At 41.2% G+C, this 23,477-nt stretch overlaps 1 protein-coding gene across 1 annotated transcript in view; it reads left to right on the forward strand.

Annotated features, from left to right (window-relative positions):
- Positions 1-23,226, forward strand: part of LOC149352438 (N(G),N(G)-dimethylarginine dimethylaminohydrolase 1) — a 46,245-nt gene extending 23,019 nt beyond the window's left edge. The window contains exons 2-5 of the mRNA XM_089581612.1: positions 2,975-3,077; positions 3,332-3,525; positions 5,381-5,503; positions 9,420-23,226. Of these exons, the coding sequence (XP_089437738.1) occupies positions 2,975-3,077; positions 3,332-3,525; positions 5,381-5,503; positions 9,420-9,536 (537 nt within the window). The 3' untranslated portion in view covers positions 9,537-23,226. The remainder of the gene's footprint in view (positions 1-2,974; positions 3,078-3,331; positions 3,526-5,380; positions 5,504-9,419) is intronic.
- Positions 23,227-23,477: the final 251 nt, after the last annotated feature.

The raw sequence follows: 23,477 nt of genomic DNA on the forward strand, positions 1-23,477 counted from the left end.
CTCTCCTCACTATTTCACTGTACGGTGGAATGTATCAACAGCCGTAGCAAAACTAACACCACTGTAAGGACCCGGAGTGTACTTTGGAGAATTTCCGAAAAATTTCTTAAACTGAAGCTTGTTGGAGCTGTCAAAAAGCGCGCTTCGAGTGCCATTCGGTGCGACCGACACTCTAGTGAACCATCTAAAACAAAGCGAGAAATGGTGTGCCGAATTTCAGCTAATGCCAAAGCTAGGGGCACAGATCAGTAATGCGGTCATGATATGCTGAGAAGAAACTGCTGTTTAAGTCACTACACTGATTTTCTTACAAATGTGACAGCACGAGCAGGCTACATCTCATCAAAAATCCCGCGTTGGGAGCTGTGATTAACTGTTGTTGCTTCCTTCCAGGCGTTGTGAAGGAACGTAGAAGGGATCGTCCCGCTTCCGTTGTAGACCGAGCTGTCGCTGCTCGTCCATTTCACGAGCAGTCTTTGTGTTTTTCCGGCAATGCGCTGCTCCATCACCCTTTGATAGTAACCTTAAACGCATTTCGCCAGTTTCGTTGCTTGCAGCTGCATTGTCTAAGCTGACATCATTGAGGAAAGGCAAGAAATAATACTTGCAGTCTTTAGCTTGGAAGCTATAATCGTTTTTGCATTTTATTGAGTTTCTTCACATATCTCATCATGTCTTCACCCTGAATAAAAATAACTTTGTGTTCGACAAATCTTTTTCTATTTGCGCATTTTGTTTTCTTTTGTTTTTTTTTTTCGTTTTTTTTTCGTGGAGATGATAGTGCTGTAAAGATGGCATGTGGGTGTTACAGTTTCGGTTTCATGTTTTGTTTTGTGGCGCCACCCGGTGCCGACGGTTTAGAACTTGCGAGGCAGCAAGGCAATAAAAAGGACACGGCTCTAGGAGCAGTTGTTCGTTGCGCAGTGGAGCGCGTGCATCATCGTCCGTTCCTTCGAGCCTAGCCGTTGACGGCGACCGCCGAGCCGGTCCGCCTCTCGGCATTGCTCGGTCCACTAACTCGTTACAGTGGGCTTAGTTATTTTTTGCATGAGTGTGACCATAGTGACCATGAACTTGCCGGTTGCAAAAGCCTCCCTTTTTTACATGCTGCAAGGATTGAAATGATTGGTTATCAGGAAATTAAAGGTGCGGTTACTGTCTCACTTCTTTGTGGACACCTCAACCGCGTCATGAGGGAAGGGAGGAAGTTTGGTTCGGTTTGGTTTATGGGGTTTAACGTCCCAAAGCGACTAAGGCTATGAGAGACGCCTTAGTGGAGGGCTCCGGAAATTTCGACCACCTGGGGTTCTTTAACGTGCACTGACATCGCATAGTACACGGGCGTCTAGAATTTCTCCTCCAAAGAAATTCAACCGCCGCGGCCGGGATCGAACCTGCGTCTTTCGGGTCAGCGAAGGGAGGAAGTTGGAAGGGCACTGACATCACACAGCACACGGGCGCCTTATGCGTCTCGCCTTCATCGAAACGCGGCCAGTGCAGTCGGGTTCGTACCCAGGTGTTCTGGCTCTGTAGCCAAGTGTCCTAACCACTGAGCCACCGCAGTGAGTCTGCAAGGATTGAAAGTTTGCCACGAAGAGCAATTTCTTTCTGCTACAAAAGATGGCAGGTCTGCTACAAAAACTGCTATAAAAGAGCTACTACAAGAAGCTTGTTCTACATTTCAACCACTGAGTACATTTTGTACAGCGGCTTTTTGTACCTCTGTACCTTTGTACCTCTGGACGTATTTTAAGAGTAGCAATTAAAAGACTGTTGAGCGCCAGAAGCATAAATAAATAGAGCATTTTCCAGAAAGAAAGATTTACTCTAAGAGGCTCACCGAGTGAATCAGTTGCGCATGACCTTGGATGGAAAGCCAACTTAAGCCTTAAAAACTATGAAGATTTCTGGCATTACTTGCGAATGAATGTGGGCAGGTTGCAAGGACGTCACACGGTCACGTGACCTAGGTGGCCTACCTGCCACCTAGGGAGGTCAACTAGATGGAAGGGCGGCTTCCCCGCATCACACCCGTGTCGCGTGGAAAGCGGTACGTCAGAGCGAAATCAGTCGCCGTTTTCACCACCTCCGCGCCAGCCGACATGTGCGCAGGATTGTTACTGCAAGCTTACAACCACCTGCTCTGCTGCTTCCTGGGTGCTGTCGACGGATGCCAGAGGCGTGAACGCGTGCTGACTGCCAGACTGCAACACTACACGCCACTGTTGGCGAGTGCGAGATAAAAGTGCAAACGTTGGCGCGAACGCTTGCCGCATCACCACCAGTCATTTGTGCAGTGCGGCGAAGCCTGCCGACTGTCATCTGAACGGGTACAGTTTGGCGCTGGGGAGTTCGATATATCCGTTCCATGGCCAACCGCTTTCGATATATAAAGTAGAAATTGCATGCGTTTGTCAAAAAAATTTACGAGGAGTTCGATATAGCCAATAATTTGTAATATATATGTTCGTTATATCGAGGTCTGACTGATCAAAAAGGGTGATATAAATGCATCAGCCATCCATCTATCCACCTTTTGGATAAAGAGCTGGCATAACTTTCATAGTGGCTCGTGTCCTAACACATGTTCTTGAATATTTGCTTACTGTAAGATCCCTTTCCACCTTTTTGTGCCAATTCTCCCCCACCCTGTCTTCATACCGGTTCACTCTTTCCTGAGCATTGTGTTTACGGATGGGCATTAAAACAAACAGTGAAAAACTGCAGACAGCACATTATGCTGGTTAACTACTTTGTGCGTGTTTGCTGTCATAGCTCTGATAAATACTGATTGCTTTTATTTTGAACACATTTTGTTTCAAACTCGCTCTACACACACATGCACGCATGCACGTGTGTATGTTATGTTATGTGTGTGTGTGTGTGCATGTATGTATGTATGTATGCATGCATGCACGTATGTACATATGTATGTATGTGTGTATGTATATCAGTTATGTGTTTTTTATTGCAGTTGGACATAATCCGGGCGACCATTAAGAAGGAATTGGGCATAGCTGTAATTGACATCCGGGACCCAAAAGCTGTCATTGAAGGTGGAAATGTGTTATTCACAGGTATGCCTCAAGAGTTGTATTTAAATCAGACTTCTTTCTGTTTCGGAAACAATACCACTTGATTGAATGATCACATCTTGACTTGTGTTTCTTCTCACCCTTCTGTCTTATATCACTTTAATGATGCAAGTATTAGGTGATGCTATGCTTGCAGTATATTTGGAGTTTCAGTGAGTGCAAATTCTTGCATGTTGTGCATTTATATTCACTTCAAAGCCCTGGCTACAATGATGAAGCAAGAGTTTATGGCGCAGGTCGAGAATTCTTTGTGGGCATATCACCTCGGACCAATGAGGCAGGTGCACGAGCACTGGCTGCAGCATTCCCCGAGTTCCCTGTGACACCTGTCAAACTGCCCAAACGAAACCACCTCAAGGCCCTTCTCTCCATGGCTGGACCGGATGTCATCTGTCTGTCAGACAGCCCAGAAGCACAGGCTGTTAAGAGGGTATGGATTTGCACCGCATACTTCACAGTAATGAGAGGAAGAAAAAAAGTTATGCTGTGCAAACTTGGGTGACAGGCCACATAAAGGACATAGATTGTGGACTATGGGCTACACTATGAACCTTGCTTATGGGTGCTTGTCACATCCACTGCCAAGCAGCTGGGAGGACTGGGCTCTTACTCCCCAGGAAGTGTCACTGTGGAAGTGTCACTGTGAGGGTGCAGTGGTGCTGTGCCAGGCATTTACAAATTCTGTCATGTGCCTTTCTTCTGGCACTAATTCTGCGCTTGAAATAAAATCGCCAGGCTAGCTTTAAGCACACACGGTTGCATGACTGATGAAGAAATTCAAGGAGGTAATGGCCTGATTAATGTTTGAGGCATAAAAGGCAAAAAGTAAGATTGAGTGTGATGATCGGTTCAGGCATATGGAGGAGAGGCGATTGACAGCAAGAGTTTTCAGGTACTTGTACCACTATGCTTTTGACACTGCACAGAGGAGGAACCTGGTGGCTTATAAGTGAATAATGATGCAAAGGAGAAAAGCAAGATAGCAGCATAGCTTTGAAACAATAAAGTGAGATATCCAAAAAAATTCATGGCCACAGAAAATGCTACGTAGATCAGCATTAGAACTCTGCAGGATGGCTACAGATTAAATTTTAGGAGACATCTTTTTAGCAGTTTCAAGAGAACTGCTTTATATTTGCAGGCTAAGATTGAGGGCTTGAGGGCAAAATGCTAGTAGCAAGAAAGTTGATGCCATAGGCAATATTTGCTGTTAGTGTATGTAAGACAGGGAAATGGCAGGGCATATCGATATTTTTATGCAGTGTAAGGCCTTTCTTCCTTCACTACACAAGACCATCACGCAGATCTAAGATGATTTGAGATTTAAAGGCAGCAAATGTGTAGTCAGTGTTCAGAAAGCAGTAATAAGTAAAAGGAAATTAACAGGTGTGATAGAGGGAACAAAGAGGGCAGTTCAGCAGAGGGGAAGAGAAAATTGTCAAATGATTTGGAATATAAAGTCAGACAATCTTGAGAAACAGCATGAAAGATGGGACAAGGAAGATGGACAACACGGATGATGAGGCAGCATCTTTAAAGTCACTGCTACCTAGATCATCGACAAAATCAGTCATAGACACAGCTGAATCATGAGATTTGCCGCATTTTAGGGTGCATGCCATGCTGGTGGAGGCGAGCATTCTTAACCCCTACACTATGCTGTTTTCACAAGCGGTCCAAAAATCGTCGCCACGCTGAACAAAGACGAGCTAAAAAGAAAAGTAAACTGTAGTGTTCTAGCCTCAAGGCACATGGCTCAGCATGTTCGTGAACAGCAAGAAAACATTTGAATTTGGTATTCGCATCAATCATTATCAGGCTAATGTAATGATAGTCAGTGCGCACAGTCAGGAAAGAGTTAATGTCTTGGGCTTTTGACAACAGAGAACTCTGCATAAGACACTCCACATCCCGGTGCTAGCTTGGTCACGCATTTGTTGGGCTGTTTACTGTTGACATGGCCGATATTATTTGGCAGCATACGAGGCATTGTATGAATTTCTCTTTTCCAGTAAGCATTGTCATATTCCCTTTATTTTCCCATTTTCTTGCTTCGGATGTTGATGTGCAGGTAAGAATCATAATGAGTATGTGAACAAGCGATGCCACAGGAAAGAAGCCTGTTCTGGCTTAATCTTTGAACTTAATGCTTTTGTTTTTAATTCACTACTTGACATAAAGAGGTTATATGGTCATATTCTCTGTTTTATCTAAGCATGTGCTTATTGGAAGCTGCAGCAGTCAATCTACCATTTACTGAGCATGTTTGTGGAATTTTTGTGCAGCAAGTGGAGCGAGAAGCAACCTTCCAGTACCAGACTGTGACTTTGCCAGAGGAAAGAGCAGCAGGCTGCTTATACATCAATGGGCGTTTGCTGCACAGGCACGAGTTTCCAGCCGCTAATCAGGTAGGCCCACAGTCAGATTATCTTGGAGGGCTATGCTTTGCACCTTTTGCTTTCGGTAAGTTTTTGTCAGCACAGTTATTTAAAGGGTATGAGAATTGAACTAAAGTCTGCCTGTATTCCTTCTTAATATAGCTACTTGCCTTGATCACATCTTCATTCGCTGTAATAGGATACAACTTAAAAAAACAGCAGCAGTTAACACTGGGCTGCAGTCCGCGGCATCCTGTATTACTCCACTGGCCAATTACAAAAGTAAACGAAGTCAGCTTCTTAATGTTTTACTTTATTAAACAAGCCAGGTATCAAAATTATAGAGCTTATAATTTTCTTTCTTGTGATTAGCGTCTTGTTTAGGCAACAAGAAAGGTTTTAACAGCAGACTACTTTTTTGTCGTGGAGGAATTCTGTACAGCTGTCCTGAATGTGGGTGGAGCTTCACTGCAGACTTATGTTATATCTGACTATAGTGACAAATTGTCCACAGCTGCTGCTCAAGAGACCCTTGGATTTGATTTTTCCATCGTTCTGTCTGATGGGTGATGTGCTTTCTTTGGTGTCTGGTAGCCTATGCACTGTGTTTGTACTCTTTGGTTGCGTTGTTCATATTCCATTATAAACAAGCGAGCATTTTGGTGTTACTTTGTAGTTTGTTTGCCTTTCTGTATGAAGCCTGTACATTCTTATTCTTTTACTTCTTTTCGCTTAGCAGCTGTAGTGCATGTGCGCTGGTGCACTGCATCTGCAGTAAGTGCTAGTGCCAGAGCTTTACCGTGCTGACCAGCTTTGCTGTTAAAACAGTGATGCTTTAACGTAGCAGGATGTGTGACCCGCACTAGTGGCGACAGGTGTAAATGCATGCCTAGCACTGTGCGGACAGACTGCACGACGTTGACTTCTAATGTAGGCCTGTCCCTACCTTGAAAGCAGATGTCACTTGCAGAGGCAAGTTGCCCATCATATTAAAGAATCCATTTCAGAGAGGGCATGACTACAAAAAAATGTGATTAAACTTTTTGATTGTAGCATCTATAACTCTGCTGTTGTTAAGCCTTTTCAAAAAATCTTTTTGGTAACATGTTTCATGGGCAGTGCCTCACAACTGCCCAGGCTTGGCAGCTGTTGCGCATAGAATGCAGAATCCCCTCTGTCCCCAGGTAATCTTGGAAAACACGATGTAGAGTATGGTATTTTGTGGAAATCACCTGCCTCATAACGCTGGAACTCTGTTTTTATCTCGTGCCTAATTTTGTCAAAGAAATTATCGCTAAAGCTGGCGAAATCTACCAAGCAAACATGTGCTATTTTCTGGTGTTTGTGTTGCATCCCCATAAGCTGCCCTTTTTCCTGGAAAATTACATAGCTAATTCATGTCACAGATCTCTGAGGCTGACAAACATGCATGAAAGTTACTTGTTTGCATATTGGAAGTATATAAGTTTTGTTCTGAAACCGCTAATGCACTTTTATTACACGAGGGAGGAAGACAGAAAAAAGACAGCCTGAATGTTCGAGAGTAGTCTTTCATAGCTACTCTTCAATCACTGAAAAGTGCCATTTAACTTCTCTTGTATTGTTCAGCATGGCTGGTCATGTATGTCTGAAGTTACTTGGACACTGCACTGTGAGTGACACTTCAGTGGTGGGAATGCTGCGCCAATTGTGCAAACATGCGCCATTGCATTAAACCTGTTACATGCTAGTACAAACTAGTGGTTTTTCATAAAATTGTGCCAAGGTTGTGCCAAAATAATATTACAGCAACCAGGAGCCGCGACCAACGCGAAGAGATTGAGGCTACCGCCCAATGTGCACTCCTTGAGTGCTTTGGATTATTGTTTCCATTTTGTCCATCTATTTTCATGGTTTTTTTAATGTGCTACTCCCCCCTCCCATTTGTCATGACCCATCTGGAGCCTTTAAGGGCATAATAAATTATTAATGGTGACGATGAGCTGTTATCGCCTAATGTTCAGGGAAGCATGACTCTGGTTCCTTCTCTCGATATGTGACTAGAAGGGTGACTGACGGCATCCAAGCCTATTTCGTTTGACGGCAAATGTACATATGAAGGAAAACTGCTTTTAAGAGGCTCAAACAGTGCTAAATTTAGGTCCTTCTAGATTTATCGGGCTTTTGCATAGCCCCGTCACATATCCCGTAAGGTCAGTGTAAGATGCGAGAAAAGTTCTGGACTTGCTCCAGCTGATATCGCTCAATTACATGGAACTCATTCGCTGTCGCTAGCTATAACTGTGCTGTCAATATCCGAGCTTCCGGTTTGTTTTTACAGTATACCACGTTTGAAACTTTAGCACAGAGAGTTCATTTTTATAAATATTAGTTGTAACTAAACTTAACCACTTCCTATGATGGGGTGGTATTCTGTGTAGGTCGGCATATGGTAACCACATTGTTAACTTGAGCTTGTATCATATGTTATGGCGCAAGGGAATCTGAAGCAATTTTCTTTGGAAACATTTGAAGAGGAAGCAGCGAATCATGTGGGAAGCACATGACAACGCCGAACCCATCAGCGGAGAAAAATAGCGATGCTCCTTGAGACGAGGACCGTGCATGTGTGGTAAAATTCTCTGTCGGTAGAGGTGTGGCCATGTTGGATTGTAAGAAACTTGTTATAGCCTCCTACTGAACCTGTGCAATGGACACTCACAATGCCATGGTTGCGCTCATGCTGCGGTATCATAACTTCGACGAACCAAATGGCCACGCTCATCCTGGGAGGATTGCTACGAACATTGCGACCTCTTTATTCATTCTAACTTTCCCCAAGCAAGTTCCTTCAGTCGGAGTGCACTTTGGAGTGCTAACATCACTATGTAGAAGTGGAGTCATGTGCCAATTTTTAAATCTTGCAGGCTTTTTTTTTTATTTTAAAAAAAAGAAACTATGCTAAAGTGATATTAAAGAAAACAACTGATATAGGCATTTCTCAGCATTTTTTGCAGAACTCTTTTTTTGCACAGAAGAATTTGCACTACTGTCAACAGTACAAAATTTCACTCATCTTAAACTGTTCCACAATAAGCAAATTTGGGCGCAGAGCTGGCCAATATGACTGCGTACAGAACTCTGCGCCACCTAAATCTACATGCACCGCGTGCCATTTTTCAAACCATGGCATCCTCACTATAGGGCTTCTGCTTTTGTAGCTGCTCCAGATCGAATTTGCACCTGCTGCATAGCCTGCTCTAAAATGCTTTTGGCCATTCCCACCAGTGGACACCGATTAAACTTGGTCCACAGATGACATAGCTAAATTTTATGTCATTCTTAGCCAACGAGATTTTAGCGTTGGACTTCTTTCATTTCCGAGATATTCCAGGCAGCCGGCCAGAACAAAACTGTATTGCTTTGTAATTTTCCTTGCGTAAGAAAAATGGAAGTGCATAGCAGACACCAAACAAATAAGTAAATAAGCAGTCAGCAGCTTTTCTTTCTCAGCCCACACCATGGCCCTTTAAATGGTGTCTCTGCTAGAGCACCTCAGGTGTACTACTTCTCCCTGCAATAATGAATCAAAAGCCAGGCACAGGCCCGGTGAAACAGCACATCTTGTGGCTTGGCCCGAGCCTGTGCAGTGCTCAATTGCCATCGTAGTTCGCAAGTGAAAAATAAACGATTTTCACTCATGTATATTTATGTTGGTGACAATATGCACACACACGTTTATCAGTGCAGTCCCACTGCATCACCTGCATAGCGAAAGAAAACTTATACAAAGGTGTGAGTTATGTGTAAAACTTTTAAAATTTTGAAAAGTGCAGTTTATGGGGGGAGGGGGTGCAACCTATAGACCAAAAATACTTTGCATTTGCTAATTGAACTATCTGCGATTGTGTTGAGATTATTCTTTTGTGGTTTGATCAGTGAAATTGGTTTGTTTTCTTCTCATCAGGTGTTCGCGCAGAAGATTGACTATGACCGTGTCACACTTTCGGTGACGGAGCTGAGCAAAGCCAGCAATGGCCTTCCCAGCCTGGCCCTCTTGGTGCGCAAGAGCAGGCACCACTAAAGCCAGGACCCTGTTCCAGCTTGTTCATTTGCACTTCCCACCTTTCCACTCCACCAGGTCTGGTTTGGAGCTATTAAAATAAGTATTATGTGCTGGCTGTGTGTTGCCAAGACACAAGCTAAAAGAAATCTTGCTTTTGTGCAGAATGAACCCATTCCTTGCAAAACATTTGCAATGTTTAAAAGCTATGACAACGCACCTGTTGCATGGCAGCTAACTGACACGTACAATTTTTGCATAGCCTAGCCGCGACATATTAGGTTCACAAGTGCATGCTTGCTTGTTGCGCATTTAAGTCATAAATTGGCATCACAATATTGGTGTTTCTTTAGGGGGTGTAAGGGAGATCCTTTATGTTTTTAAAGGGAGTGTTTTTTTTTTTCTTTTGGACTTCTGGGTAGTTCTCCCATACAAATGAAAATTGTGACTTTTGCCCTTTAAATTTCTGCGTAAAGCATGAATGCCTTGCTTTTACATCTTCAGTGGAAGTTTCTATATGTGTAGCGTTTCGTTTAGTTAACAGATGTTCCCACATAACCATGTAATAGCTGTGTCGCATTGTTGAGCTCTTGGAACCAACTCGTTAGTGGGTAATAGATGTTTTTTTCATTGATGGTCACATATAACACTTCTTTTCTTTAGTGAGCATCATTTTTATTCATTCTCCACATTATACTATGCACACACAAGTTTTAATGCTGTACATGCTGGATACAAAATATTGCTTTTATTGCTGGCTTGAGAAATTCCTTGCTTTTGCAGGCATTAAGAGTAACAAAACTCATAGTGTGCTGCACTTTGAAACCAAGATAATGGCTCCAAAACAGTTGTGCTAGCAGTGATGTACAATTCAGTGTGAATGACGCCAAGGAGACGATGGATGAGAATGAGAACCGCAAGACATAACTTTACCTTGTGTTTCTTGTCCTTACCTGTTGTTCCATCCGCACTGTTCACAGCAAAGCCAAATCAAGCATTAACAAAGTTACAGATTTCAGTCAATGTTTATTATACCAGGTTACAAGAACAAATAGCATTACATTGGCTGAATGTTGTCGTGGACTTTGTCATGTCTAGTGCTAGCAAAAGAGCAGAAAGACAGTTGTACCAGTTGGCAAGTCCTGACTGAATGTGCCTTGAAGGCTATATCTTGTTCACATGTGTGGTTATCATATTCTTGGCATTTATGCTTTCAGCAGCTTGTTGTTGAGCGCACAGAAAAGACTTCATTCTGTTTTAGACTGCCTATACATCAAGTATTTCATTCCACTTCTGCAGGTGTTGTGGCCGTATTCAAACACAGTGTGCAGAAAAAAAAAGTGTTCTTTTGCATTTTCCAGCTAGAAATGGAAACCGAGCATGTGAGCCATTGCCAACTTTATTATGCACACTAATTAGGAAGTCTGTGTTAAGTATGAGATTTTGAACATGGTTGTAGCTTTAGCAAGTCGTTGGGGTATATGCTATGTGTGTTTTGGGTATTTTGAAGAGTTAAGTAGTTGTGACCATGCAGCTTACTCATTCTTCATTTCAAAAGTGCTGTCTTGTTCATATGCCATTGAAGAACATAAAGAACATGACAGATGCCTCAGGGTGCTTGAGGCAGCCTTGTGGTTAAAATCAGCTGTCTAGAGGCAGTAAAAATCATTCAGCAAGAACTAAACATCAAGCACCATTGAGCAGATTGTGGGTAGCCATAAACAGTTAACCTTGTTAACCTTTTGGAGGCCTAAAGGCATTTTCATTTCCAGTCGATCAAAAAATCAAAAAGCATTCCTTGGAGCTGTGAGCATGTTTGGAGAGCACCCTTTTTCTCCGTTTTTTTTTTTTTATAGTGGCTTTGTTTTCTTTTCTTGTGCATTGTTAGGCTGCACTTTTCTCTGTCACAGGTTGCTTGCCTCTTTTCCACTTCTGGTATTTATGGTAAATACTGATCTACTGTTGAGTAGTTTTAGTATTTAGGTGTTGGTTCTTATATGTGCAGTAGGATCTTTTAACATGCATTTTAGGGGATGTGTTAAACATTCTTGAAAAATATGAGTGTGGATACTTTTTTTGCTATTAGCCTGCTTCCTGTCCCCGTACTGCTCTGAAGGTATGCATACTTTAGACAGTTGCGTCCTGTTTTCCATGGTGCCTTGTAGAACATGGCGCAGGAGTTAATGTTTGTTTCAGAGGACTGAACATAACTTGGGTCAACAGCTACATGTGTGCTATTACAGACTAACGGCAAATTGTTCAATGCAATTTCAGTGCTATGAAAGCAGACAGTCAGGACATACGGACCTCACAGTTGTTGCAAGCTGTTAGCATCAGAAAAGTGCACAGAAGTTTTTGTCATGAGTTTCTATCACCTTTGGTGCTGTTAGAAGTGGGGAACTTGTTCCTGGAAGCACAAGATTTGAAAGCAGATGACCGTATCTCTCATTATATGTTGCTTAATTCGTTAGGAATCTGTTACCCTAAACTCTCATCATGGTGGCCAACACCCGAGTAATTAACATTGGCTCATGGCATGTGACACATTAACTTAGACTGATGGGCACTGACGAAATAAATGCCTCACTTTTAACCAGGCCAAACTATGTGCATTTTAGGTGTTTAACAGCAATGTTCGCAAGCTATGTTGAGCAGCTACATAAAGTGATTAGAACCCCACTAACAGATAAGCCAGGATAAAACCTAGGCACATCTAAACCAGAAGAAAACAGTGGTAAAGTCCTGCTCTATCAATTGTTGGCTGTCTATAACAAGTACGTACATCAAAATTATATAAATATTTAATACCACTTTAGATATATTTTAAAACAGCTTGTAAGTATAGATGCCATGTTTTGGGGGCTGTAGTAATGCAAGAAGTTGGAAGCATTACAGCTATTATAAAACAAGTGTGATTGCTTATGAGGGATTTACTTATTTGCTTCTTTCCTGACCTAGGCTTTGACCTGATGCTTTATTATATCATTGTCTGCTACAATTAAATTTATGACAGCAGCAGTGCCTGAAAAGAAATGTCCCTGATGGAGAGAGCAGAATTAGTCAGTCTTTTCTTTTCGTATGTTTGTAATCTGGGTCACCACAAAATCAAATCAACACACCTGCAATCACTTTTTGCACATTCAGAAAAGAATAGTGCAATTTGTACCCAGCTCATCACTGCATAGTTACATATTTATAAAAAAATTCATGAAATTTGATCGTATATTGGTTTTTGGAATAGCCTCAGGCACCCAGTGACAGTCATGCGGCCTGTAACTGCGACATAAGAACAAGTGCTGCTTTGCTGAAAGCTTGATCTATAAGCTGCTGTGTGTGTTGTAGAAGAAGTGCACTATTCAAGAGCTCTGAATGAGCTCTAGCTTTTTGAGCATTTACACAGGGAATGTAAAAGCAAAGAATGAGAGAGGAAATGGAAAGGCTGTTGAAAAGTTTCATATTGTACGGTTTACACAAGTAGGTATCAAGCCATTTCAGGGTGTTCAAGTGGCTTTACAGCATTTTGCTGTCATATTTGTGAGATGGCCTTGTTAAAGATGCAAGTTAATCGCTGTTTGATATGTAGTTGCTGCTTAGTTCATTTTGGCTATTGTGGCCACACGTACATTCCACTCATTCAGCTTTGTATAGCTCCCTGATCTTTTATTTTTGTTCTTATATTCAAAGAAAGGTTGTGGATAATAATGTTCCTTGCTTTATTGTGATTGTAAACATGAGGCCTATGATCTTTATGGTTCTGTGGTCCAGCTAGTCAGAGGCCTTGCTGACGCTGAAACGCTAGCACTGTCCAGCAGCACTTTCCTGCAGCTGTTTTCCATGTTATCTCTAGTGTGTCACTACAATATTTGTTGTGTCCTTGTTACTATTTTATGCAATTTCACTCGTCCAAGTGCGCATTTTTTTTTAGTTGACAGAAAATAATGTAGTTGCGAGATGTACAGCTGTATTTCTATAATGTAATGCGGTGTTTTGAGAACCAGGCTTTTTTGTGATTTATGTGCAGTCCCTTTGGTGCTGCATTACACTTTCTCACGAAATTCTCACCGGCAGCTTTTGTTGTGGTCCACAGTAGCATAGAACTTTTGCAGTTAGTGTCATGAGCAGATGAGTTGAATGATTGTTGAAAGGTGGCTGTAGGCACCAGTGCTGTGTGACATTTGACTTAGTGCACTTAAAAATTTGGATTCATGGAGCATGGATTCAGAAACATTGCAATGCATTGTGGTATGACCAGTACCATTTTGTGCGTCTTTGCACAGTGTTTCTGCAGTATTGTACCAGCCCATTTCCATGACTGGTTTCCTTTTTGTGAACAGCTTTTGAAAAAGGTAGTGATTGCAGTGCTTCACGGAAAAAGGGAAACCAGAATTTATAAGCAATGCGATAAATGATCACCATTACAAAAAAAAAAAAGGATTATATTTTAAATTTTATTTGCAGGTACACACATATTTAGTTATCATTCTGCTCTAAAAGAAGCTGGTGTAACATCACTTAAAAACAGGGTTCGCCGAGTCTTGATGCTTTCCCTATTCTATTTTCTTAACATTTAAGTTTTATTCACCTCATATATTTGTTGTTTCCTATGTCCATGTTTATTTGTGCAGCTCATTACATAAAACCCTTTTGTATGGTTCCACTCAAAATTGAATGGATGCTTTCAGCACTGCTCCAGTGTGCCTGCAACACAGCTTGCATGGATATAGGTCTCATGAAAGCCCACACTTGTTTTCTTCTTGCTGTTTTGATGTAAGCAGTGATAGCAGCTTCTAAATGGTGTTATTTTCAGTACAAATGATTGAGCATAAAACGTCACCTTGGAGGCTGATATTGCTGCCTGTATCACAGTCAAATGGAAGGCACAATAAAAATAATCGGAAAGTCGTATCTTTATAATGTGTGCTGTAGATTACATGCAGGTTGACTGGTTGCTTCATTCACAGCCAGAAGTGCCTGAAAATTGCACATGCTTTTTTTTTTTTTTAACACTTGCAGCATTGCAATTTTAACACTATGCATGGCAAAGCAAGTCTAGGCTAAGAACAAAGTACGTAATTTTGCACATCTAGTATATATACTATTCAACTGCCAGTCTGAAGTGCACATTAAGGAGCATGTGCACACATGCCAAGGGTTTTGAATGCTGGTTTTGTTCTGTTATATCATGTCTTTACATACATGCACTCCAACCCTAGACAAGAAAAGTTCAAGGGAACTTGCACTTTTGAAAAGTATGGTGCTTTGCGGTTAAATCACACTTTGAACTGCTGCTGTTACACATTTGTTTTGGAATTTATGTCCAGTAATACCACTTTTGTGTGCTTGATGGCTTCAGGTTCATGTTGGTTATGTTTAATGCCGCATGGTTATAGTATTTAGCTTGCCTAGAACAAGGTTGTGTTGCAAGGTTGGTATGCTTGAAAGTTTGTTGTACATCCGAGGGTTTCAACAAGTGGCACTGCAAGACGTCCATACTCAGCATACTATTTACACCTCAATACAAAAAATGTTGTAGAATAGATTATGGTGACCACTCACCGAGATCCTCAAAGTATATGAGTATTATACTTTAAAACACCTCTCACCTAAGGTTTTCTTTCTGTTTTAAATTCGCATGTAGATGGGTCAAAGCTAAAAAACAAAGGAATGCATGACAGTAATGATTTGGAGATGCGCATTGTGTAGGCTGCTATATATTAGAGTCACAGTAGCCTATTGCATTTCACACATTACTGCATTTTCCTGTAGAGGCTTGCAGCTTTGGCTGAGCATTTTTGTAGAAATTCATTATGTTCACCTCTGGCTTGTTTACATCATCTCAGTTATTGCCGGTTTTTGGTAACTTAGCATTTAAGTCACATGGTTCATCAGTTGCTATATTTTTGCAAACCTCGTCATGGAAAAGTGAGCCCAGCCAGTTGAAACAACACGAAGCAGACTGAAATTGTGATGCAGTTTGCCATAAAAAGACATTAAAAAAAATGCTGCAGCTGTTCTGTATGCTGCTTGTTTTTATCTTCTCCCAGCAACAGTCTTTTGGTTTGGGGCTAAGGAAGGTTTCTGAGTCCCATTAATTCCTCAAGATCACTAAATGTTGACAAACTTCTTTAAATGACGAGGTATGTTTGTTTGGCAATTGGTATGTCTTGCAACCCATGTCTTGCAAACAATAGCTATTTGTGTTTTGTGAAAGGGGATTTTTGGTAACTCAAAGGAAATATGATTTAAAAGAACTTCAGTTTGGGTTAGATGGCGCATAGTACTTGAGACAGGAAACAGTGTGTACTCTTTGGAGTAGTTTTGACATTAGCAATGCAAACTTCCAAGAAATAATACACTGCCTTCAGCAGCACTTTGCAATAATGCATGCAGATAAAATTTTTATTGTAGACTGCTTCTTTATTGGGATCTCTTTTTTAAAAACAGGCCAGGGTGGCTACATCAGTTTCTGTTAAGAACAGAAGCATTAATCCACTGCAGTTTTGGAAGCACATGATGCTGCACTTAATACTGGTGAAAAATCTGAACTGGTCAGCATTGGCAGCATTCATTTGATTACATCCAAATGTGGGGAACATAAAAGATTTTAATGCATCTCGTCCAGTTTCTGTATTTAATCTTGAAATTAAGCATTCACCTGGGCACTCATTCATGCAACGGCTGGAAGTACAACCTCTAGTGTTTAGTGGAAGCATGGCCTGATGTTGAAAGACATCGCCACAGCAGTAACGATGCCTAACCAAGCTTACACATCAAACTTTAATTATGTAGCTGACTGGACTTGAATTTTTGATGACAAGCTTCATACTTCACTGTGGTTTAGCACTGACTCTGGGCTAGCCAAGCAAGTACAGATGCCAGGTATGTAAATAAACAAAAGAGGCTACAAAATGCAATCTCACTAGAGAAATGAATGCGAACAAGCCAATGGATTGCAAAAAAAAAAAAAAAAAAAATTTGGAACAACTACATACGTTTTTTGACTTGCCAATTACAATTTGCGACACTGCAATACATGAGTATGGGTGAGAGAAGTGGCTGTGTGATTTAACAAACTAAGCGCAACTTAGTGTCATGGGCTATACTATTTGCAAAACATTATAGTGACTGTGTGTAAGGTGATTCAAGGCTACTGACACAGCTATGGCAGATGAGTGCAGAGACAACAAAGGAAGGAATAAGCCATGATGCTAGATCTATCATCTGTAGCAGGTGAAACTGATTAGAGGAGAAAATGCACTAGTTTTCAAACTGCAGAACTATTCACAATTGTGCTTTCTTTAATGCAAGAAGGCAATCAAAGAGGAACCAGAAAAGTTGTAATATTGCGATTTATTGCAGAGACTACTAAAAACTTGTTTGCATTAAGCATAATGACCACACTATTCAATGTGTCTATGCCAGCTGCACGCGAGTTGTTGGATTTTTTTCTAAGTTAAAAAGGCCCCATAGGTTGGCTTCCTAGCCAATTGTGCACTGCGGCCTGGGCCTCATCAGAGTTTACAAAGAAATAGGGACTCTCTTGTTGGCTCAAAAATGAAAATCAGATTGTGATAGCTTCAGGAAATAAGGAATGTGGTGCAAAAACCTCTCTTGCAGCATTGTCATACTGGTATCCATAGCGAGAACTGGCGTTGCCGTACTAAAGATTAATGCCTTTTGATAGAAGACTAGGATGCTTGCTGTAGATCAAGCGTTGTTAAAGCACAAGTTGCCGTTTTCGGGATTTTTTTTTTTTAACTTGTAAAGATAGCTTCGTGACACCATGTCTCCATCATAGAATTCATTTGCAGTAGATGCATCACGATGAGTTTTGGGCCTTCTGTGTGCAAGAGAGTTGTACCACTTCATTGTAGCATGTTGTAAAACAGTCAAAAGGCATACCTGCAGCTGCAGCCACTTCGCTGAAAATGTGCCTGTTCGAACGATAGACATCCGGTTAACTTGGCAATGTTTGCTGTTCTTTTGCATTGTTCATGTTGCGTTTTTCTACTATCCAAGAGGCTCTTGCATGGCACCAGCTGTCATACACCTTGTGAAAGAATGGAGAACCATGCTACCTTTACCGGGTTTTATTTCATATGCCTTTCACCCTCATAATCTAAGGTTGACACCTCAATGCCATATTTTTATTCAGTCAAGAGACGTGTACTGTGCGATGTCAGTGCACATTAAAGAACCCCAGGTGGTCGAAATTTCCGGAGCCCTTCACTACGGCGTCCCTCATAGCCTGAGTCACTTTGGGACGCTAAACCCCAATAAACCAAACCAAACCGAAGTTGTATGTACACTGTTGTTAGCCATGCAGTGCATTATTTTTTCCAAGATTGCATTTCATTGGATCAGAGGTTCACTGAACACTTCACCAGAGCATGGTTGTTGTCTACTGAGCAGCTATATCATTATCCTTCTCATCACGTCACATGAGGTAGCCTGTAGTTCAATGGCTCTACTATGCTGTTTGGATAAAGATGGCCAATGGGGTCTAGTTTCAGCAGGCAGAATGAAAATTGCGACGTATGCTGCATTGCTTTTTCATAATCAATTCAACGTACAAGCAAATGTACTATGCTCATGGCTTATTCTGTACCTACTAATTTGGCGAAGAGTTCATATTAGTCTTTCCAATGCATATATGGCTTGCTTGCACAGATTTTACGCATAGAAAACTCATTGCATTTTAACCTTTTCTTTTTATGTTTGAATAGAGAGCTGAATTACTGAATCGCACTCTGAAGCGCAACAAGTATATTTTTTATCAGTGACTCTAAGCCACTTGGTACGAGTGAGGACAATTTTGGGGAAACCATCAGCGAAGGTAATGCTCCGGACCATGTCCAGTCTAGCCTCTAGACAGTTTTGCCACTAGATAATCTCGACTGAAAAGTGAAATAAGCTTTCAGAATCTTTTTGAAGTTCAGATTTGTATGTTTTGCACTCAGAATGTCAGTGAATGAATTTAGGTTTGACAGACTAGTGGTCAAGGTGGCAGTGCACATAAAACAAACAGTCCACAGTGCACTACTGCTAGCTCAGATACATCTGTAGTAACATCCAGCAAGAAATTGGAGACATGCAGAAAGACGATAGACATTAAAAAGATGCATACGCACACAGTGACACATGCATCTTTTTAGTGTTTGTCTTTCTACACTTTCCCACAATTTCATCGAATTACCAATTAGCCCGGCATACCACCTTTTAGGAAGATGTGCGAGCTTGAAATGTCAGCTGCTACTACTTACTACGCAGTGGACAGTAACCTGCTCAGTTATTTTGACACCTTTTGAAAACGTGAAAAAGAAAAACCTTTCCTATCTTTGCTTATGCACAGGCCGGATGCAGACCTATGTACTACCATTTATTTATCAATGGGGACGTGGCTTTCAGCAAAATTGTTCTTATATGACTGCCCTCAGAAAATTTCAGTTATATTTCAGAAAATTGTTTTCTAGTGTGTGTGTGTGTGTGTGCGTGCATGCGTGCCTGTGAATGTCTTGCACAAATTTTGGTTTGAATTTTTGCAATGTAGTGTACGTTGACAGATCTAGAGTGAGCAGAAAATTTCAGAGCAGAAATTAAACAGCCATGAAGAAATCTTCTCTGCCTAGTGAGTATCTTGGCAGAAAACCGTCACAAAGGAAAACGCCTACTGTTCCAAGCGTTTCCCCCCAATGCACAGCTGCCAGAGTTCACGAAAATTTTTTTTACGGTACTTCCCGGTTGATTTCAGCAATGAAACCTTGGGACAGCATAAAAAACTAATCATACAAGCAGACACAATTATCAAAAATTTTTGGTCATTTTTTGGATTTCAAAGCCATGTCCTCCCTTAAAAGGTTTAGACTGACCACCATTTGTATTCTTGACTTGCGAAAATTCAGTTTTGGGAGAACCACTCTGTTCATTTTTTTCGCAGCAGCACTATTGTGGACATTTTTTGTGACAATTCTAAAGTGCGCTTTACCAGTCTGCATAGTCTGTATGCTTTGGGGCTTCTGCATTGATACAATAAAAATGCAAAGTTTTCAGATGTAAGCCAATTATTGTGTGCTAGAATTGCTTTTTCATATGTTAATATTTGAAATATAACATGGCTGATTGGTCAGAGCAATATATCAACCTGCCAGGAGTAGTATAAAACATTTGGTCATCTTGCATGTATAATGGACACATTAATTTGAACTTTAAATTGTTCGAACAAACACTTATGTCCCATCAACATTATGTGCATTAAAGAAAAGCTCCCCTTAATTCAAACTCCAGATAATTCAAATTGTTGGTCCCCTTTGGGTTCGAATAACTGACTATGCAATGAAAAATTGTCCCATAAAATCATCTGCACCAGCTAGCACACAAATTGATAGGGTTACAATTAACCAAAACTTTTTTAATAAACATGGAAGTTTTTTTCAGTGAAATCTACGATGTTAATAACTTACCATGGATCACTTATTAAAGTGTGCATTTACCTTCACTTACTAACCAACTTAAAGCTTCCCATTAGATGCAGAGGCACATGAACAGCAATCACCTTTGTTACTTTTGGTCTGCCATCAGATTTCGCAGCACCTATCCTATGGAAGCCTTCCTCATGCGCAACTCTGAGTGGATAACGACGTACACATTCATGCGACACTCTCTCAGTTTGTCATCATTGCTAGGTCACACCATGATCTTGCATTACCTTCTGCCTTTTCACTTTTTATACAGTTTTAACAGCTGTGATGGACTGTCATTCTCTTTTCAGCACAGCTATCCATCTATTCACAATTGCTTAAAGGAGTATGGACACTTAATATTTCATTTCATTGCTTGTTTTCTTCTTTGTAATGATGCGCAAAATATTAGTATACATGGATCACCATGAAGTATTCACCTACGGCCACTAAAATTGCAATCAAATTTCTTCTCTCACCTGTTTCGGTTTTGGCTTGAATAGCCAAGTGATGGCTACGACGTCAGAGGTCCATATAGGCCTTGTGAAGCACGAGAAAAGCTGCAATATAATCGCTGCTCCTTCACTTGGTTTGTTCTGGCTGCTTGAAGCAGGCTGGCTTTAGCGTTGTAGTGAATTCAAATGACGAAGCAGCAATTATATGTTTTTCTCATGTTATGACATCGTAGCCATAGCTCGGCTGTTGAAACCAAAGCAAATGAGAGAAGTTGATTGTTAGTAATTATTTAGTGGTCATGGGTGAGTACCATGTGGTGATTCATGTATAGTCATATCTTGTGCATCACTGCAAACAAGAAAACATGCAACCAAAATTTGGTGTATATACACCTTTAATGTAGAGCAGTCTTGCAGTGCTTCTTGCATGTACAAATAGATATCGCATGTCAGAAAACAAGCGATTAACCAGTGCAATTTACAGTACGGTTGACACAACCAGAGCTCGCCATTGTGGTTGACATTCACAGCTGCCTCATATCCATATGAAACTTGGAATGGAGTATGAAAAAGAATTGGCCCCCTCTGGAACAAAAATTTCTATCTATCCACCAGGGGTCTTCTTTCACATTTAGGTGCAATGTTTTTTATCCAACCTTTGCGAGTAAAGTATTTCTTGACATCAGTTTAGAAATGAGAACAAAAAAGCCTGGCAAAGCTAATCCCGTTCCAGACTGTGTATGCTCCTTGCAATGCTGTTGATGCCAGAGCTACAGTTATTTTAACTAAAAGATAGCATATACCCAACAGTTGCATAACTGTGCAGCCTCTCCTTGAGGGGTGTCCATGTTTCTTGTACTGGAGGCATACCAAAGGCTCTTTTCAAACTTGTGCTCACAGTTGTGCAGAATTTAAATTACTGCCTCGAAGCCTAACAGAAACCAACAGCACTTACTTGTGCCCTTAGCTTCAGCAATACTGAAGGAAATCAGTTGAGAAAAACTGGCATAGATTAGTATTCTATGCTGATGTTCCTGCAGTTGTGACCAGCACTACTACATTTACTTGTGCAAAATCTCCCAAGATTTGGGACTAGAACAATTTTTAAGAATCCATACACCAAGATGTCAAAACCAGGTGTTTAATTGGGAATGGCGCATTACTGCAGTCAATAAGCAAGCTGCAATAAGCAAGTGAATTGACTTGACCAAATAGTTTTAGAGAGTAATGCACATCATTACCATATCTTAAGAGTTAGAAAATGGCTTTGCAGATTGGAAGGGTCACAAGTCGGCACAATTGCTGTTTCTAACCGTGTGTGTCACTTCTTGCGACTGAAAGTGAAAAGCAAAACATTATGTTTGGGTTATTTCACGCATTTTCTCACACAGTGAGTGAATGACGTCTTCCTTATATGTCGCAAGTGACGGTCAAAGACTGGAAGTCACATGTAATCAGATGAAGTCATCATAAGCCTACAACTTCAGACTGCAGAAGCGGTGCTGTTAAGATTCTTAGTTTTACTAGCTGCAAACTTAATGAAGACACAGCATCAGAAGGCTTATTCATTAAAACAAAGGGCTGAAATGTGCAAATATTGCCAACCACAGAGTACATCGTAGACTTGTGATGTCTGCCTTACTTGACAGATTAGAGAATTTGTCAGCTATAAATGCATTTCTTTTTTCTTTTTTTTACTTCGGTAGTAGGGCCTTCTGACTGGACACCTGGTGTGTTTGGAATGCAGAAGTGTGTACCAGTGCTGTATTAATGGCTTGGTTTATGGGGTTTAACGTCCCAAAGCGACTCAGGCTATGAGAGACGCAGTGCTGTATTACTGCTGTATTACTGCACCGACCAGAAGGCCCATGCAGCTTGTTCATCCATATATTGCAATCTTAAAACCACAGCCTCAAACACAGCCTTTGATAAGGTATCGACCCATCATTCCAGAGAGGTGCAAGTGAATCATGACAAGCATGCAAACATTTCAGCCCACTCTACAACTTCTATGTTAGACGAAAGTTGTTTTGCTCCTTCGGTCTGGTAGGGCAGTTCTACTGCACTCCAGGTGTAGTAGCGCTACAGATTTAATATGCCACTGGCATGCTTCTGGCATAGCTCCTGCATGTGCTGTAGGTCAACATTGAAAACATTACCATGCCCACTCTGTGCGAAGCATGTGCCTCATTCGCATGTGCCACTTTACTCTAAGCTACTTGCATTCCAATGCACAAGGTCCGATCTATGTATCAATTTGCAGCAAGTGCAGACTGGCAACTTGAATGTATTCTGGCGCGTTTACCAAAAATATGGGAGCAATTATTTATCCTTTGCCAACGCGAGGTCTGTCAAATGCCATCAGTGCAGCTTTCCATTTTTTTTTTTTTTTACACAAGTCGAAAAAGTTCAGTGGTTTGTGCAAATTGCCTGTCCCCTTGCAGAACAAAGTCTCATCAGGCCTGCAATTTTCTATCTAGTCCAGCTTGATGTTAGTGGCTGATACCACTGGACACTGCAGGAACAGCTCCTGTTTCATTTTGTGGTGGAGTGACGGTTGTCTTTGAAGCACTGAAAATTTGTATTCAATTTGTGCAACTGCTGATGTGTTCAAACCGGTGGGCCTTCTGCCCCAGATTACACTGGGTCTTTTTTTGAAACCATTGGGGTGTTTATCCAGGTTGTAAAGGTCTCATTGTGTAATCACATAAAAAAAAGATGCATTCTCTGTTTGCTCTGCATGCAAAATGTCGCAACTTCTTGACATGCTTGAATAGAATAAAATGTTTATTTTCTGCATCTGGCTCCAAACCTTTGTCTTCTGTGCCTGCCAATAGTTTGAAAACAGAGCATTACAACTTGGTGTTAATAACACGAGAATGGGGAGGAAGGCAGGGCTTTGTTACCATGCTTGAAAGCAAGGTGCTGTAGTTCAAGATAAATGGTGAACCACTAGAAGGTTGAACCACAAGAACAACAAAAACAAAAGTTTCTCAACTACCTACACTGTGCAAAATTAACACATAGTTCACATCTTTTTTACTTTTCTG

This window comes from Amblyomma mixtum, chromosome 3 (assembly GCF_055824585.1).
Source record: "Amblyomma mixtum isolate Tamu chromosome 3, ASM5582458v1, whole genome shotgun sequence".
In the NCBI taxonomy this organism is placed as follows: Eukaryota; Metazoa; Arthropoda; class Arachnida; order Ixodida; family Ixodidae; genus Amblyomma; species Amblyomma mixtum.